This window comes from Pongo abelii, chromosome 7 (genome assembly GCF_028885655.2).
Source record: "Pongo abelii isolate AG06213 chromosome 7, NHGRI_mPonAbe1-v2.0_pri, whole genome shotgun sequence".
Taxonomy (NCBI): Eukaryota; Metazoa; Chordata; class Mammalia; order Primates; family Hominidae; genus Pongo; species Pongo abelii.
Genome location: NC_071992.2, coordinates 1,464,396 through 1,484,098, shown reverse-complemented (window position 1 = coordinate 1,484,098; position 19,703 = coordinate 1,464,396). Strand labels below are relative to the sequence as shown.

Sequence of the window (19,703 nt, the reverse complement as noted above, 5' to 3'; positions counted from 1 at the left end):
TGTGTCTTTTAATTGGGGCATTTAGTCCATTTACATTTAAGGTTAATATTGTTATGTGTGAATTTGATCCTGTCATTGTGATGCTAGTTGGTTATTTTGCCCGTTAGTTTATGCAGTTTCTTCATAGTGTTGATGGTCTTCATAATTTTTTTTTTTTTTTGAGATGGAGTCTCACTCTGTTGCCCAGGCTGAAGTGCAGTGGTGCAATCTCGGCTCACTGCAAGCTCCACCTCCTGGGTTCACGCCATTCTCCTGCCTGAGCCTCCCGAGTAGCTGGGACTTCAGACGCCCGCCACCATGCCCGGCTAATTTTTTTGTATTTTTAGTAGAGACGGGTTTCACTGTGTTAGCCAGGATGGTCTCAATCTCCTGACCTCATGATCTGCCTGTCTCGGCCTCCCAAAGTGCTGGGATTACAGGTGTGAGCCACTGCACCTGGCTACAATTTAGTATGTTTTTGCAGTGGCTGGTACCGGTGGTTCCTTTCTATGTTTGTTGCTTCCTTCAGGAGCTCTTGTAAGGCAGGCCTGGTGATGACATTATCTCTCAGCATTTGCTTGTCTGTAAAGGATTTTATTTATCCTTTGCTTATGAAACTTAGTTTGGCTGCATATGAAATTCTGGTTGAAAATTCTTTAAGAATGTTGAACATTGGCCCCCACTCTCTTCTGGCTTGTAGGGTTTCTGCAGAGAGATCCACTGTTAATCTGATGGGCTTCCCTTTGTGGGTAACCTGACCTTTCTCTCTGGCTGCCCTTAACATTTTTTCCTTCATTTCAACCTTGGTGAATCTGATGATTATGTGCCTTGGGGTTGCTCTTCTCCAGGAGTATCTTTGTCATGTTCTCTGTATTTCCTGAATTTGAATGTTGGCCTGTCTTGCTAGGTTGGGGAAGTTCTCCTGGATAATATCCTGAAGAGTGTTTTACAACTTGGTTCCATTCTCCCTGTCACTTTCAGGTACACTAATCAAACTTAGATTTGGTCTTTTCACATAGTCCCGTATTTCCTGGAGGCTTCGTTTGTTCGTTTTCATTCTTTTTTCTCTGATCTTGTCTTCTCACTTTATTTCATTAAGTTGATCTTTAATCTCTGATATCCTTTCTTCCATTTGATCGATTTAGCTATTGATACTTGTGTATACTTCACAAAGTTCTCGTGCTGCAGTCTTCAGCTCCATCAGGTCATTTATGTTCTTCTCTACACTGGTTATTCTAGTTAGCAATTCCTCTAACCTTTTTTCCAGGTTCTTAGCTTCCTTGCTTTGGGTTAGAACATGCTCCTTTAGCTCAGAGGAGTTTATTACCCACCTTCTGAAGCCTACTTCTGTCAGTTCATCAAACTCATCTCTGTCCAGTTTTGTTCCCTTGCTGGCGAGGAGTTGTGATCCTTTGTAGAAGAGGCGTTATGGCTTTTGGAATTTTCAGCCTTTTTGCACAAGTTTCTTCCATCTTCATGGATTTCTCTACCTTTGGTCTTTGATGCTGGTGACCTTTGGATAGGGTTTTTGTGTGGCCATCGTTTTTGTTGATGTTGATGCTATTGCTTTCTGTTTGTTAGTTTTCTTCTAACCATCAGGCCCCTCTGCTGCAGGTCTGCTGGAGTTTGCTGGAGATCCACTCCAGACTCTGTTTGCCTGAGTATTGCCAGCAGAGGCTGCAGAACAGCAAAGATTGCTGCCTGTTCCTTCCTTTGGAAGCTTCATCCCAGAGGAGCACGAGCCAGATGCCAGCCAGAGCTCTCCTGTATGAGGTGTCTGTTGGCCCCTACTGGGAGGTTTCTCCCAGGCAGGATACACAATGGTCAGGGACCCACTTGAGGAGGCAGTCTGACCCTTAGCAGAAACTTGAGTGCTGTGCTGGGAGATCTGCTGTTGTCTTCACAGCTGCCAGGCAGGAATGTTTAATTCTGCTGAAGCTGCACCCACAGCCGCCCCTTCCCCCGGGTGCTCTGTCCCAGTGAGTTGGGGGTTTTATCTATAAGCCCCTGACTGGGGCTGCTGCCTGTTTTTCAGAGATGACCTGCCCAGAGAGGAGGAATCTAGACAGGCAGTCTGGCCACAGTGGCCTTGCTGAGCTGCGGTGGGCTTGCCCAGTTTGAACTTCCCAGAGGCTTTGATTACATGGTGAGGGTAAAACTGCCTACTCAAGCCTCAGCAATGGTGGGCACCCCTGCCCCCACCAAGCTCGAGCATTTCAGGTCGACCTCAGACTGCTGTGCTGGCAGCGAGAATTTCAAGCCAGTGGATCTTAGCTTGCTGGGCTCCTTGGGGGTGGGACCCACCGAGCCAGACCACTGGGCTCCCTGGCTGCAGCCCCCTTTCCAGGAGAGTGAACGGTTCTGCCTCGCTGGCATTCCAGGCGCCACTGGGGTATGGGAAAAAAAATCTCCTGCAGGTAGCTCGGTGTCTGCCCCAACAGGCTGCCCAGTTTTGTGCTTGAAACCCAGGGCCCTGGTGGCGTAGGCATTGGAGTGAATCTCCTGGTCTGCGGGTGCAAAGACCACGGGAGCAGTGCGGCATCCGGGCCAGAGTGCACCGTTTCTCACAGCAGAGTTCCTTATGGCTTCCCTTGGGTAGGGGAGAGAATCCCCCGACCCCTTGCGCTTCCTGGGTGAGGCGACGCCCCGCCCTGCTTCAGCTCGCCCTCCATGGGCTGCACCCACCGTCCAACCGGTCCCAGTGGGATGAACCGGGTACCTCAGTTGGAAATGCAGAGATCACCCGCCTTCTGCGTCAAACTTGCTGGGAGCTGCAGACCGGAGCTGTTCGTATTCAGCCATCTTGCCAGCGAATCCCCACCAGCCTAATTTTTTTTTTTTTTTTTAATTTTTAGTAGAGATGGAGTCTCACTATGTTACATAAGCTGGTCTCAAACTCCTGGCCTCAAGCAATCCTCCTGCCCTAGTCTTTGAAAGTGCTGGGATTACAGGTGTCAGCCTCCACATCCAGCCCTATGATTTTCTTTTGTTATCCTTTTAATGTTCATGGATCTGTAGTAATGTTTTTTCTTTCATTTCTAATATTGGTAAGTTGTGTCATCTCTCTTTTTTTTCTTGCTTAGCTTGGCTGGTGGCTTATCAATTTTATTGATCTTTTCAAAGCACTGGCTTTTGATTACATTATTTTTCTCTATTTCCTATTTTCAATTTTATTGATTTCTGCTCTAATTTTTATTATTTCTATTCCTGTGCTTACTTTGGATTTAATTGCCTCCTAAGGTGGAAATCTAAATGATTGGTTTTAGATCATTCTTTGCTAATACAGGCGCTGAATGCTATGAATTTCTTCCAGGCACTGCTTTTGCTGCATCTCACAAATTTACATATATTGTGTTGTTATTTTCATTTAGTTTAAATATTTTTAAATTTCTTTTGAGACTTCTTTGTAGATCCATGTGTTATTAGAAGTGCATTGCTTAATCTCCACATGTTTTGGGATTTTCCACCTATCTTTCTCTTACTGATTTCTAGTTTAACTCCGTTGTGGAATTGAGAGTTCATACATTGTATGACTCTATTCTTTTACATCTGTTATGGTGTGTTTCATAGCCCAGAGTGTAGCTTGGGAAGCATGTGTGTTCTGCTGTAGTTGGATGAAGTAGGGTGTTAGGTGTTCATTATAGCTAGGTAACCAGTGGTGCTTCTTTTACATTTTTAAGGTGTGTTTCGTAGCCCAGAGTGTAGCTTGAGAAGCATGTGTGTTCTGATGCAGTTGGACGAAGTAGGGTGTTAGGTGTTCATTATAGCTAGGTAACCAGTGGTGCTTCTTTTACATCTGTTAAGGTGTGTTTCGTAGCCCAGAGTGTAGCTTAGGAAGCATGTATGTTCTGCTGTAGCTGGATGAAGTAGGGTGTTAGGTGTTCATTATAGCTAGGTAACCAGTGGTGCTGTTGAGGTCAGCTATGTCCTCAGTATCTGTCAGTTACTGGTAGACAGGTGCTGAGCTCTCTAACCACCACAGTGGATTTCTCTTTCTTTGTAGTTCTGCTGGTTTTCGTGTCACTTGACACTGTTTTTAGGCACAGGCACGTTGAGCACTGTCATGCCTTTGTGGAGAACTGGCCTCTTTATCATTATGTCATGTCCTTCTGTGTCCTGGAGGAGACTCCTTGTCTGAAGGGTGCCCTGTCTGGTGTTAATGCAGTGACCGCAGCTTTCTTTGGATTAGTGTTATCACAGTATACCCTGCTCCATGGCACTACTTTTAATCCGTGTCTTCATATTTATAGTGCTTTTCTGGTAGACAGCATGTTGTTGGGTCTCTTTTTTAAAAAGTCCTGTGCTCAAGCGATCCTCTCACTTTGGCCTCCCAAAGTGTTGGGATTACAGGTGCGAGCCACCATACCCGGCCTCCCCCTTTTTTAATACAAAAGTGCTATTGATGGAATGGTAAGGTGTGGGGGGAGGGGAAGCTTTCTCTTATCCTATGATTGGGTCTCAGTCTTTCAGTGAGCCTGTGCCCTGAGGTCTGATCTTTTTAAATCCTTCCCAGTCACCCCTCCCCACCCCTGCCTTAGGATGGCTAGAGGGGGCTGGCATTGGGTCTTTCCCTTCCCCTAGATATGTCAGACTCTGGCAAATCCCAAGTCTGTCTGTTAGACTTTGGTAGGATACTTTCACTTGAGGGCCTTTTTTTAAGGTGAACAGATGCTCTGGGCATATTTCAGAATGGCTACTTTCCCCCCACCTGCTGGAAACACAAGGGCGTTTTTCTCTGATCTACACCCTGAGAACCTGGGGGGGGGGTTCCTTGGGGTAAAGCTCACAAAGTGTGGGAGGCGTCCTAAGACTGGGCCCCCTAGAGTTTTCAATCCTCAGGTTTGTCCATGTTGAGCTTCTGGGTTTGTCAGCCACGGGTCAGGCTTCCCCAGCCCAGCACAGGTCCCCACAGAGGTTTCTGTACCTGGGCATCTGCTCAGTGGGTTGTGAGTCTCTGTGTCAGTCTCTCTCATTCTGGGGGAGCTGTTTGCCCTGTGACATTCATTCTGATAAGAATCTACAAAGAATTGCTGATTTTCAGCTTGTTCCACTTTTTCTTGTTGTGAGGACAGAATGCTGTATGAGAAACCAGAAATTCTCATGCACTGGTCTCTTGGTTTTTAATTAAAAGATTCTATAAATTATCTTGTTATAATTTAAAATGAATTCCATAGTAGTTTATTTGTACTTTTACTGACTTCTGGGAAAATAATGTTTGACCACATGAGGATGAAGGTATAAAGTTTCAAATGAAAGGCCAAGTAAATTAAAATATTTATTGAAGGGCTATGGGATTAAAAAAGAAAAACATATAAAGCTTTGCTTTTGCTGGTTATAAGTGTATCTTGAAAAGAAATACAATAAAGGAAAGACATGAAAAACAATGCATGAAACACAGTCCTGATGTGCACTGGTGGAGGGTCGTCCTCAAGAGCTGCACTGTGCTCCTGGGGAGACTGGAGAGCAATACTCAGAGTATCCAGGAAAGGAGTGCATAGAAAGAAGGTGCAGAGACATGAGGCAGCAGGATTTCTCACTGAGGGGCCTGAGACTAGCTGCTCACAGGCAAGAGAAAGAAGGGCAGGTGCAACTGATCAAGGAGGTGGAAGGCAGGGAGCAACTGCTCAGAGTGGTGATGTGTGGTCCACCTCCCCGGACTGGTCCACTTCCCCGGGCTGGTCCACCTCCCCGGGCTGGTCCACCTCCCCGGACTGGTCACCTCCCCGGACTGGTCCACCTTCTCTAACTGGTCACTTCCCCAGACCGGTCTACCTCCCAGACAGGTCTACCTCCCGTACTGGTCCCCTCCCTGGACTGGTCCTCTCCCCGGACCGGTCCACCTCCTGGACCGGTCACCTCCCTGGATGGACTGGCTTGCACTGCTTCCTGGCAGCTGCAGGCTCATTGGGGAATGGAACCCACTTGTCCTCCTGGAGTTTCATCACCAAGTCCACATCCCACCCTGTCTCACTGGAGCCTGGATCCGTGAGGTCCAGTGAGCTAATGTGCGTCTCTTTTCAATGCAACTCAAAAGAGCGTAAAACAACCGTTAACTAAATACTGTAGGATTTATTAATTAAAAACTCATTTAATCTATACCATTTTGCATACATATTAAATCTGTAGCCTTATTAAATGTCCATTACTTCTTAAAATATAGAGAAATTGAGGATATTTCAACAATGAAATATATAATGGAGGAAGAGTGTAATTTTTTTTCGGATAAAACTCTTTGGTCTATATAATTTTTCTGAGATTAAAATAACACGAGAATTCACTCCAATAAAAAAGTAAACATTACTTTTCTCAAAAAATTTAATTGCAGAACTATTTACAGGAGGTGAACATCAGCGATACAGAAGTCAAATGGAGGCATCATCACAGGAGGGTTATGGCGGAAACGGTGCCCAGTTTCTTACAGTCAGCTGAGAGTGAAAAAAAGTCATGGGAAAAAAGAACACAAATAAAGCAATCCTTAAATGCCTTAAAGGAATGACCAACATTCTGGTAAGTTATTAAGAAGAAGTAAGAAATTGTCGTGGTGATGAATAGCATATTGCACATTCAGATTAAGTATCCTGCATGCTACTAAATAGAATTTATCAAAAGAACCATAAAAGCATGAGAAAGAGAGTTACATAAAATAGTTTAATTCCAGTGAATGACTTTGTACAGATGCTGAATATTTGGCACTCTGTTCATCCTCACACTCGATATGATTTCATATTTATATTTATATATATATTTATATACTTCTTTAAAACTTTAAACAGCTAATTTCCTGGTTCTAACATTCCTTGAATTTCTATAGGAGGCATTTAATGTAGTCCTTAGGCCACACCTGGGTATTTTGGTCTGTAGTTTGGAAGGTCGGGGGATGAGTTGTGTCTCTCTGCAGGGAGGACTTGTCCTGTCTGAGAGTGAAGTGGCTTACCGTTTGGAAGGAAGCATTCGAAAGGAGGCTAGGTCTCACTGCTTGTAAGGGGAAGCTTTGTTGAGTTCAGCAAACCAGTTAAAAAGTGGAGTGAGAGGAACATTCATGCTGAGCCCTTTGAAAGTGATATGATTGTATTATTCAGATGAGTGGGGCTGGGGCATGGTAGTGTTTTGGGGATAAATCAGAAAATGGGTGAGTGGCTTCCATAAGGTACCACGATCAAGCTGGGAGCATCCTTTGTTGTACTGGCAGACACAAGCCAACACACTCTCTAGAGAGACCATAGTCTACTTGAAAGAGATAAATTTGAACTTAAATTTGTCCAAGAAACCTGGTGTCAATCTTTTCATTAATTATCGCCTCTCCTCCATTGAGTAGGTGAAAGCTTGGATGCCCAAGGCTTTCAGGTTCTGAATAAGCACCAATGAAAAGAGTTACATAAAATCTAAGAAAGTAGGGAGGTAAACCTCTGTCACCTTGTGTGTGTATATACAAAATCTGTTAAAAAGTAGTTTGATAGTAGGTAACGAACATTTCTTCTGCAAAGAAGTCATCTGTTAAGTGTTTACATTGAAACTTGAAATAATTTATTTTAACACTGGATAAAAATGCCAGGGTTAGGACAGCAATTCATAAAATTGTGGACATTTTTCAATGTGGCAAGGATGAAAGACGGTTATTTCCCAGAGCTTTCCCACGGACCACCTCTGCCTTCTCTCAAGTGCGAAGTAGAGAAATTACAAACAGCTGGAATTAGAGGGGTGGGCTTCTCAAACCCTTCCGTGGTTTGAGTCAGTGTGTCTGATTTCGTTCCTGCTGTTTCCCCACCTATGCGGTTTTCTGCTTCCAAAAAATTTTTTTTCCTTCATCATTTTAATGTTTAGTTTATCTCCTCATTTCATCTAAGAGGCAATTGAGCTTAAGTAATGGTGAAAATGTGGCCTAATTCTGGTTGGTGCTGGGTTCTTGTTCTTGGAAGCATCTAGAAACAGTTGAAAGCCAGAAGCTAAGGAGAATGGCCCTTGTAGTTATTTCTCCATTTCCAAACCTTTCCAAAGACAGTCTCATGGCCTCTGCCTCTGGTGGTCCCTGATTATCTCTGAGATGTTTACGACCAGCCTGGATTTTGGCAGTGTGCCCTGCAGAGCTGGGAGGGCGGCATTCCAGAAGAGGCCAGGGACTAATCCTTAGCAATAACTCACACTTTCGCCACCTGTTCCCAGGAGCTCAAAGGACTTTAGAGCCAATATGTCATTAATCCTCACAATGTGTCCTGGAGGGAGACAGGGACAGGAACTGTAATCCCCTTTCTAGAGGAAAAAACTGAGACAGAAACTTGAGATGAGTTGCTGGCTGAGGATGAATAAAAGCCAGGTTGCCTAACAGCCTAGAGATTCCTAGCAATATCTCCTTCATTTCCAGAACATTCTGCTGCCACCCTGCATGGGGGACATTCAGCCGAATGCATAGAAGCAAACCCTTTCCTTTAGCACTTTGTTTATGGCCAACAATGTATTGCAACTCCCAACTGATAGCGACAAGATGGGGCTCCTGCAGGGAAGCCATGGGCTCTGAGCTGACCTTACGTGGTGTGTGTCATGGCTGACACATGGCGCTGAATGAAGCACACTGCATTGCCCCAGCGCACAGAGTTACGGATCCTAATCAGAAAGGGGTCATCTTTTTCATCTCTTAAGCTCGTGGTTTTCTATTTTATTTTCAAGTTTTGGAACCTTGTATTCAACCGATGCCCACAGAGAAGTGTAAACAGACATGCAGATCAAAACAAGAGAACCCTGGAACATTCCCAGGGGCTGTCATCTGAAAACTGCTGTTTGAAACTAGCCTGTTAAATTTGCAGCTAGAAAAAAAAGAAGTTCAGGCTTGAGAAGAAGAGGGCTGGGAAATGAGCAGACAGGAACCATGTGGAGTTTAGTTATTTCGGCCCGTGTTGGAGGAGCGTGTTTCTGTGCTCACAGGTGGGGCAATTCCAGTTTTCAGTGTGGGCCAAAGGCAGTATCCAGGGGCCCTCCCTGAACCAGCGCTGTTTTGGACAATGCTTTTATGTCCGTACCAGCGCACACCCTCTTGCACATTTCCTGCTGCCTCTCCCAGGTTCGTGGGGGGCCCTGTCATCAAGGATGGCCCTGCTGGTGACTGGGGTACCCAGGCTGACTCAGCCACGGCATATGGGCCTCCTGTCCACTGAAACACCCTGGGGAACCTGCCAGAATTCCAAGCAAGGCTGACTGATGAAACGCAGCTGAAACACAAGCTGCATCTCCCAGGAGGTCCCCTGGCCCCTTCATGCTCAGGACCACAGGATGGCTTGGCTTGATGGAGGTCCTGCCGATAGAAAAGGCCTTCCTGAGGAAGACTTGGACCCACCTCCCCCACTCCCTACTCGCCCCCAGAAGGTTTGGCGCAAACCGGAGAGCTGTCCCTAATAGAGCTCATTGCACGGTCACCACAGGCGCTGCAAACACAGGCCTGCAGTATCCCTTCACTTTCCTGTGAAATTCCATCCTGGACCGGGGTAGCGATGCTTACAAGGATCTAACAAAAACAGAGATGAGCGAATTTACGGATGCAGGGCCTTCTAATGAAAGGGGTGGAAACAGTGGCTGCTTAATATGGCATTGAAAAGGCAAAAATCAAGAAAAGGACATATGTTCCAAGAGAAATAATCAGAACCTATGCACGTGTGTGCTCTGCCACTGTCTCTTCTAATCATAAACCTGGCTACTTTCGTAAGAAGCAGCAGGGAAAAATTCCCTCTACTTAGTAGGTCACTGATTTTGTAGCCTTATTTTTTTTTTTAAACCAGATAATCTTACATGTTATTTTTATCTGACCATTTACCTTTCCATTAAGTGCTTGAAATTTTTAGAATTGATTTGGAGTTGAAAACATCAACATTTCCTTTTAAACAAGACTGTAATTTTTTGGTATCATAAACAGTTCAGTTTTTTTTACATACCATTCTAAGATGGTGATATAAATTTGCTGAGAAAACTATGGTAAAAATTGTCATTGATAACAACTAGTTTTACTTCAAACACAACAACACATGAAGATGCAAGAGACGCATCACAAGGAAAGCACTCTAGGTGACAAGCAGCATTCTCCTTTCCCGGGCTAAACGCTAGGTCCTGTTTATCATACTTGTGTTTTATTAACCACAGCCTTCAATACAGCAGGGCCAACCTGTTGGCTCTAAGGAGAGTGTCTGGGTTTCACCCGTCATTGGCTGTATCATTAGGGAATGTGGGTATGGGGTTATAGTGAACATCACACTCTCTAGGACGATGTTCCTAGAACAGCACAATAATTTTCAGCTGTGTTCTCCAATGGATGTTTACTCTTCTTAAAGTTATATTTTAAATATGACGAAATGGTCACACGTTGTGAGCTCCATGGCATGATCTGCTAGAAGTGGCTGAAATAAGCTAGCTCGAGTGACTAACACAAGTATCATAAACAGTTTTATTTTTCTTTACATGTACAATACATAAACATGGCTTATCTTCTGCGTTTCATGGTAGAACGTCACCTGCATGAGAACTGAGTATATTGCACTTGATTATGTAACACGGACAGGTAACATTCCAACAGGTCTAGCAGCAGGTATCCGTTCTACCATTAAATCATCTTCTTTGGAACACGGCGGACCAAGCAGGGCGTGTGCACATTCACCACGTCGAGTCACCAGCCCCTGTGCAATATAGTGGTAGGTTAATCTGCTCATATAGGGATGGTTTAGGCCAAGACTTTTGGGGATTGAAAAATAACAATGAGTCTACAAAACATAAGAAATCAACCTACATCCAGTGAACATTTTCTTTTAAGCAGGGATCATAGAATCTGGGATCTGAGACAAATAATTATTGTCTACTTTAACAGTTTGCTTTTATATGTTTTGTATAAGCTCAAGGAAATGAGTTAAACATATCAGCTGCCAGTAGATAGACCAATGTGAGGAGGTGGGGGGGCCTTTATCCACATTACATTTCCTTTCACTCGGAGTGTACACTGACTTTGCTTTTCTGTGGTTACTTCTAAACAGCAGAGTTCATCTGAAATCATACAGCATTTTTAAAGTCTAAAATGCCAATACTCGCAAATACATTTGTTTTAACATAATAGAGTGGATATAGGAAGAAGCGTCATTACTGTACACTACTCAAGATTTAGGTATTTAGGTAGAAAAATGCTTTGAACACTCTGGGGAAATAGGATTAATTTATAGAAGAATATTTCAGGGATTTTTTTTTTTTTGCATTTTTCAAGGAGATACATTCGTACTGATTTTTGCTTCCAAATATATTTTAAGGCTGTTTGGTAAAATATATACCAGACATGAGGCTCAATTTACAGGGTTTTGTTTTTACAGGGAATTCTTAACTACTCAGCTTTAAAAAAGTAAAACTTCGAAGCTAAACATGCTTTAATATCAGCTCTGCTCCCAATGGTCCCATGCTCAGTGGGATGTGGGGAATGAGGCAGGGGAGACACCGCAGCTCTGGAGGGCGCGCTGGGGGGCAACCGCGCATCGAACGCCCTGCCAGCCACGGGCTGCAGAGGGGCTGGGAACATGGTAAAGTGCAAATCAAGGTGAAGAAACAAAGTGCTATGGGGTCACTGAAAGCTGTTCTGCCTGTGGCTAAGTACATGGTACTCCTTAAGCCGGGAAGGAAGACCAGGTATTGGGGTGGAAACATCATAAATCACAGTCTTTTACTTTGAGTAATAATGAGAACTCTGAAACTGGAACCAAGTGGAAAAATCAGACAGGCTTTTCCTTTGAAGACTGGTCTGAACTGTGAAACAGAAGTCGTGTTGGAACAATGGTCGCGGCAGCTAAATTTAATTATATACACGGAAAGCCTATTAATTAGAGTCGTTCCTATTTTCCTCTGGCACCGACCAGAGTCATGAAAACTAATTTTTTTTGAATTCCACAGCTGGAAATCACCATATGTGACCTGTTTTTCCCTTCATGTCTAACACAGGCAAGGAATATATTCTTGACTTTAGCAATACTGCATAGGACAAAAGAATTCTGGAAAAATACAAATGTAAACTACATTTCTTCTTTACCATTTAAACTGAGATATACTTACCACTCACATTCATATTTCTTAAACTTTTTACAACATCACAACTGTCATTTTAAACAAGCAAACTTTTGTTTTTCGTGTGTTTTTTTTTTTAAGGATACCCTGAAAAGTCAGCTGATAGAGCAATTTGAGAATATATATACATACAGTAAAAAAATCACATGTAGCGTAAATGGTGAAACTTAAAGAAAATACTGGCTGTCGTATTTTAAGTTACAAAGAAATAAAAAATACAATAACTGTTTAGAAGTAAGGACATTGTTTTCCTTTTATGCTCCCAGCCCTCCGTAAGACTCTCCTCTCTGCGCATGACTTCCTTGTGGGAACACTCAGCTTATCTTTTGAATGTGTAGATGCTGTGCTGGGTATTTTCGTGGGTTCAGACTTGTCATCACCTGGGATTTTGGAGAACTGTATGGCGGGGAGTTTGGCGGTTGGAGAGGTCACTTTCCACCACAGGAAGCTTGACACAAGGAGCCTCATGTTTTCTATCTGTGACAGACAGGAGCAGGAGAGTGGAGCAGGCGGACGGGCCGCCTGTGCTCAGGGAGGAAAAGCTTGGCTGTGCGAGGGGAATGGGCCTTTCTTTCCTGCACTTCAGGTTGTAGCACCTTCCACTTGGGTGTCTAATGCCTCTAGGGAGTGGTGAGATGCACCCATTTATAGTTATTTGTTATTCTTACCTCTAATTATCACACAATTTATAAAAATAGAAATAACAAAATGTAAGCTGGGTTCCAGCTCCAGAGGCATTTCTCGCCGTCCTCTGAGAACACGGAGGAGAAATCAGGTCTCACCACACCTGTCCCTCAGAGCCAAGTGTGAGCCAGGCCACCAGTTAAAAAAAAAAGCAAAAGTCGTCCTCGCCATGAGCTCCGTGGACTCTGAGGCCACCGACCGCATTCCACTGTGTTCACGGTACAAGGAGCATAAGAGCAAGGGCATGTTCAGTGGAAGAAAGGAGACAGAAACCACTAGGGAGGCAACAAACTGTACAAGCGTTTTGTGAAAAAGCAGAAACAACCAAGGGGAAGGTGGCCGGCCTCCATCCTCAGAGCCGGGTCTGGGCCTCGGGGATGTAGATCTCGATGCTGTCCGCGCGCTCGGTGGCAGAATTCTGCCGGAAGGATGCCGCTCGCTTGGCGGCCATGAGTCGTCTCCGGGCTTCCTGGCGTTGTCTGTCGGGCAGGTCCAGGGATTTTTCTCTTGTGATGGGAAATTTCCCTTTGGGAGGCTTCTTTGGTATTGGAGGCGGGACCTTTCTTTCTTCCTGAAAAGCATCACAAGTCAACATTGGCAGGTGGTCAGAGGAGGGTCCTAACAGCTCGTGAGCTCAGTGGCCCTGGGGTCTGGCCCACACCCTTCCCGACCACAACCCACACAGCGGCATCCTTCATTCCCTTCCCACGTTTCCCCTGGTCCCTGACTCCCAGGCCACAGGCTTGCCTTCTGGACAGTATGGACTTTGTAGAAGCTCCCTCACACTCTCCAAAGGGGGCAGAGGCGTTGGGGGCAGCGTTCACAAATCAGGAAATACATTCTTATTCTCACCTTGCGTCTCACCTTGTGTCACTGAGTTAATCTGACATTGTCACCCGATTCCTGCACTTCCCAAAGCCCTGTGTCATCTCCGAGCATCGGCCAACACCTGCGTCGCCAAGCTCAGAGCATCGCGAGGGTTTTGGACACCATCGCTGGACATCCCTATTCAACACTGCAGGGTTTTCTGCAGACTCTGGGATTCCAGTATGTTCATGAAAACCATCTTACATGGGCGAGTGTGTCGGGAAACACTGGCCCAATTCTCTTATTGGTCTAAAATCCCATTGACATGGACGATATTTATAAAACCACTGTTCACTTGCTTGCTTTGTAAAAAGATGCAAATAAGTATTTCTGACCCTTAGCTCAGACTCTCAGATAAGTCACACTAAAATACGTGTATGCCGTTTTGGAAAGATAAATCTCACAATTATGCAGCAAATGCAAAGGGTAATGCTTGCACTTGCTCCCACAAAAGGTCTGTGTCCACAACTGTGCGATTCACATTGTTCCTAAAGACAGTGGGACCTGCCCCGTCTCCCCTTCTGGACGGAGCCATGACAGGGACTCTCCGTAGCCAGCTGTTTCCTTCCCAGGAAAGGGCACACGGCAGAAGCCGTCAGAACCACTTTCCTAAGCAGATATCTAGTTTTGGGGGAGAAAAACAGGAAAACTCCACTCATGTCTTTTTCTCTTCGGCCTCTGAAAAATTCCAAAGGGAGCCCAGAGGTGCTTGGAGATTGGGGGAAGACAGGCAGTTGTGGGAGTACGGAGGAGGCCTGTGGCAAGAAGGCTGCTTTGGTGTCTGGAACTTTGTTCCCTCCGCTTATTTTACATGACTAGGCCAGAAGCAATGACTCTTACCTGACTTCTTGGCATCCATCTAAAATAATGGGGGGGATGAGTTCATTGAAACCTTCAGCTACTTTAACAAGTAATTCCTTTTTTCAGCACATAACTGTCCTCATAGTTCAGGGGATGCCAAGAGAAAAGGGGAGAAGAGGATCTGTTTCCTCTTTTGGTGTCCCCTGAACTGTGAGCCTGTGAGACATGCACATCAGTATTTCCTGTGAGGGTTCCCCAATCAAAGCAGCTTCCAGGCCTGCGGGTGTGGCACTGTAGGAGTGTCTGGCAGACGCTGTGCAGGGCCCACCCCAGGGAATTTTTAAGATGCCGTGTTCAGGAGGGGCAGGGTCTCCTCTTCAGGCATGGAGCCTCCGCTGTGCTAGAGATCTGCTCGCTTTCTGGACTGGCGTGCTTTGCCCTCAGCGAGAAACCATTTCCATTTTTTTTTCTTTTTTTGAGACGGAGTCTCGCTCTGTTGCCCAGGCTGGAGTGCAGTGGTGCGATCTTGGCTCACTGCAAGCTCTACTTTCCAGGTTCACTCCATTCTCCTGCCTCAGCCTCCTGAGTAGCTGGGACTACAGGCGCACACCACCACGCCCGGCTAATTTTTTTTTTTTTTGTATTTTTAGTAGAGACGGGGTTTCACCGTGTTAGCCAGGATGGTCTTGATCTCCTGACCTCATGATCCGCCTGCCTCGGCCTCCCGAAGTGCTGGGATTACAGGCATGATCCACCGCACCCAGCTAACTTTGTGTATTTTTAGTAGAGATGGGGTTTCACCATGTTAGCCAGGATGGTCTTGATATCCTGACCTCGTGATCCACCCACGTTGGCCTCCCAAAGACGTTTCCATTTTGAGAATCATACTCTATGTGCAGCTTGGGTAGATGGGCTCACATTCGCTCTCAATGACCAAAGAACGGAAACTAGATGGAACCAATCGTGTGCACCTGGACTAACTTCAGTACGTTCCATTCGAATAGCCTTCTCCCTCAGGAGCATCACTGATCATCTCCTTCACCTCAGATCCAAACCGCGGCTTACACGGACCTGTCTAGTCCCACACATGGCTTATGTGGACCTGTCCCACCCATGGCTTACGTGGACCTGCCTAGTCCCACGCATGGCTTACGTGGACCTGTCCCACTCATGGCTTACGTGGACCTGTCCCATGCATGGCTTATGCAGACTTGCCTAATCCCACACATAGCTTACGTGGACCTGTCCCATGCATGGCTTATGTGGACCTGCCTAGTCCTATGCATGACTTACACGGACCTGTCCCATGCATGGCTTACATGGACCTGCCTAGTCCCACGCATGGCTTACGTGGACCTGTCCCATGCATGGCTTACGTCGACCAGCCTAGTCCCACGCATGGCTTACTTGGACCTGTCTAGTCCTATGCATGGCTTACATGGACCTGTCCCATGCATGGCTTACGTGGACCTGCCTAGTCCCACACATGGCTTACATGGACCTGTCCCATGCATGGCTTAAGTGGACCTGCCTAGTCCCATGCATGGCTTATATGGACCCTGTGCACTCCCACCTCACTCCCCTGTCGTCTGGGATGAGAGGGAACCTGTGGATCGATGGCATCTGGCCTGGAACTCCACTAGCGGCCAGGGCACCTTCTGGGAGGAGCCGATGATGAGGACGACCAGCCTTGGCTCTCGTTCTAATGACCCAGGTGTGCATCCTTGCTGGATACCAAACACCACTTCCCCCGAAGGATGCTGACTTGATTTTCTTTATCATTTTAATTGATAACATTTGTCTAGAAAAATCCAATTATGGTTCCTCAGGACGTCTTTAAAACGTGTGAGGAAATCTATGTCTTTGCTGCTAACTCAGAACTATCTACTAGTTCTTCTGATCACAGCATCATGGAAGAAGTGAAATGCCAGGGTTCAGATTTAATGGCAAATTTCAGCCTATTTTAAGGGTTGAGGCTGATGGATCTACAGGAAGATTAATTCATCAAACTGTTCAATAAAGTATAAAATGTCGCCTTGCCTATAGTGGCCATACTAGAAGGTATACTGAATAGGAGATCGTCCATAACCAGGCCTAAAACTTTCCCTGTGGGAAGCCAGCTTAATATTTACACAGTCAGAACAAGTTTGATAAAGGTAATTCAGAGGTGAGACTCCTGTCAGGAATGAGGCTGCAGGTTTGCTTGTGATCTTCGCTAGTGTCTCTCTGAAAGGCTTATATAGAAGAGACAGAGCAGGGAAGACCCTATTATTTACCACCCATGCCCAAGGCTTCAATTCTGCCCCATTTTGGGCGCATGCACACACACGCACACACGTGCGTATACACATGTGCACGCATAGAGGGAAATTTGTTCCTGTGTTGCCAGCAAAAGACGGAGAACCCCGTTGTCATGCTGTATCTGCAGCAGGTTGTTACTGCAGTGGGAAAGGGGGTTTGCTGGGAGCTGGCCCTGCATGGCCGCCCTTACCTTGCTTTCTGCAGTGGGTGGTTAGTGCAGTGGGAAAGGGGGTTTGCTGGGAGCCCACCCTGCACGGATGCCCTTACCTTCCTTTCCGGGGACTCCATCATCTTCCAGTTGTTGAGCCGCAGCCGCTGCAGCTCGTCGAACTTCATGCTGACGTCCTCAATGGAGAGCTGCAGCATGTCCCAGTAGCCGGCCAGGTCCTGCGACGTCGGCCTCGGCATGGCGCTGGGGTCCTGGGGACACACACAGGGTGTTCAGAGCCAGGAGAGTCTCCTGCAGGTGCAGGACTTGGGAGGCCGCTCCTCCCCACCCATGCCTTTCAAGAGGCGGATTAGGGAGAAGCCTGGCTAATTCCACCCTGAGGCAGATATTTGGGAAGGCCATGCTTCCATGACAGTTTACTTTAGCACAAGTATTTGCTGACGGCTTAAAAACATGTAGCACAGCCATTCATTGTTCCACGTTGAAAATGCTGGGAATAGGGCAGATGGGAGGGTTTCTAAATGCTTCACAGCTCATAAAAGCAGTAGGAGCCTGTGTTTTTGGTCACCTGTGGATGATTCGGAAGGGACAGGGCTCTGTGAGCCTGCCGTGGTATTGGCCTGGTGGCGGCGGTGGGGAACCAGCTTGGAGCCCGTTCTATACCTGCTTGTTCTCTGACGGCTCTTAGCTCTCGTTCTTACGGTGATGACAACTTACAAATGTAATGCGCCAAGGAACAGGATGCTCTCACCAACCGGCGCCCACACTTAGGAGGCACAGGTGACACTGCTGGGCTGCAGCCCCGGGCCGAGTAGCCCAGAGATGTGCTTGGTTTCTCTGCACAGTGCCTGACAGATACATGATTTCCGCCAGCTGCCTACATTTATGTATGTATTTTTGAGACAGGGTCTTGCTCTGTTGCCCAGGCTGGAGCGCAGGTGTGATCATTGCTCACTGCAGCCTCTACCTCCTGGGCTCAAGAGATCCTGCCTGCTCAGCCTCCCAAGTAGCTGGGACCACAGTCATAGGTCACTACACCCAGCTAATTTATTTAATTTTGTAGCAATGGGGTCTGGCGATGTTGCCCAGGGTGGCCTCAAACTCCTGGGCTCAAGCAACCCTCTTGCCTCAGCTTCCCAAAGTGCTGGGATTACAGGGTGAGCCCCCGTGCCCGGCTTGCTCCCTACATTGAAATCCAAATGACTTTTCCAGGTGTGGTTCCCTTGATTCAGTGGGGATTCAACAGAGTCACAGGAGGTTCTGGTGGGTCAACATTCAACTGGATTTGCTTCCGGTTTCAGCAGTGCACACTCAGCATGCTCAGTGAAGAGCATGCTGAACGGACAGCTCTGCGATTCCTCATCCAGAGCCAGGACCTGGGGTCCCCAGCTGCCCTCCGTGCAGCTGAGCCCGTTCTTCTCTGCAGCCACACGAGGGCAGCCTTGACCGCTCAAAGCCCCACCAGGCACTTGAGGAGCTCCCCAGGAGGGCGGCCCTGGCTACCGGCTGGGAGCCCGAACTCAGCCTCTGTGGGTGGGGACAACTAAAGTGCCTGGCAAGGAGGCCACGTTCTGCACTGAAGTCAGTCGAGGGATGCCAGGAGCTGCAGCCTCAGGGCAGGCCAGGCTGGGTGAGAAGCAGCAGGGGAAGCTGCTCAGAGGCTGTAAGGGTGGTGCCTACCTGGCTTCCAGAAGTCTTTGCCAACCTAAGAACATCCCCTCTTTCTGTAGGGCCGGGCACGGCTATGCTCCTCTTTCTGTAGGGCTGGGCATGGCTGTGCCCCCTCTTTCTGTAGGGCTGGGCACGGCTGTGCCTGATGGTGTGTGGGAGCAGAGCGGCTTCTCCTCCCTTGCCCGCAGCTGGGTGATCCTGGTCACATCTCCCGGAGGAGGAAGGAGGAACACGGCCGGCCACTGTGGCGGAGGCTGCCTGAGAGCAGGCATCGCCTTCCCGTGACCCCCTCCTCTCCTCTCCTCGGCAACAACACACCCGTCCTTTGGGCTCACCCAGACCACACGCTGGGGCCGGATGGGCGCAGCCTGGCATGGTCAGGATTTGGCTTTGTCTTTTGTTCTCTTTTGGTCGGGGAGGCGGTTGCATCTGAATCCACTGAACATTCAGAGACGACAAGGTGTTTATAATTAAAAAAATAAGTCAATGGTTGTGCCATGCCATTCCCTTTACTCCAGCAAAGTCATGCAGGGCCTCGTTCCTTGTGAAATTGCCGTCGTTTTAAATTCACACAGCTCTGTGGCTCTGGCATCCGGCGTCCATTGGATAGGAACTTCGGTGCCCCATGTGGCCTGGGGCAGCTCTCTGTGCGCCGGCACCTGCTCAGGCACACACCCCGCGGGGTTGGATGGAGTTAAAATTCACAGGCAGGCTCAGTGGGTCTGAATGAGACTAAGTTTCTGGGAACACCAAACTGCTGGTCCCACAAGCACAGCAATCAGGCAGCACGCTTTGAGGTTAAGTTATTTCCGGTATTATGTGCCTTCTGGTTGTGTCACAAGCCACCTGCCCATCCCGACCCTGAGAGGCTCCGCTCCCTGTGGTCCATCCTCAATCTCGGGGTGGGGTTCTGACATTTTCTAGGGTCACTCTTTGACTTAAAGCTTAGTTACCTACCAACAACTTCCAGCAGACAGTGGTGCTACTTTGCACTGCAGACCATGTGGCTTTGATGAGCAAAGCATCTCTTAACAAGTCAACACTCCTCTCCTGCCAGGCCTGTCTCAGGCACCACCCCTCCCTGTACCACTCTTCTGCAGCAAACGTGTCAGAGTGTTTTTCTACTAATCCTGAATAGAAGTCGAAAGAAAAGGATGTA

At 47.0% G+C, this 19,703-nt stretch overlaps 1 protein-coding gene across 3 annotated transcripts in view; it reads right to left on the bottom strand.

The window, feature by feature from the left end:
* Window positions 1–9,344: 9,344 nt before the first annotated feature.
* The window catches only part of DLGAP2 (DLG associated protein 2), an 858,034-nt gene continuing 847,675 nt past the window's right edge, over window positions 9,345–19,703 (bottom strand). For all 3 annotated transcript variants that reach the window (XM_063726493.1, XM_054561150.2, XM_054561151.2), the window contains 2 exons: window positions 16,972–17,124; window positions 9,345–13,306 (listed from right to left, as the gene is read on the bottom strand). In XM_063726493.1, the coding sequence (XP_063582563.1) occupies window positions 13,088–13,306; window positions 16,972–17,124 (372 nt within the window). In that variant the 3' untranslated portion in view covers window positions 9,345–13,087. The remainder of the gene's footprint in view (window positions 13,307–16,971; window positions 17,125–19,703) is intronic.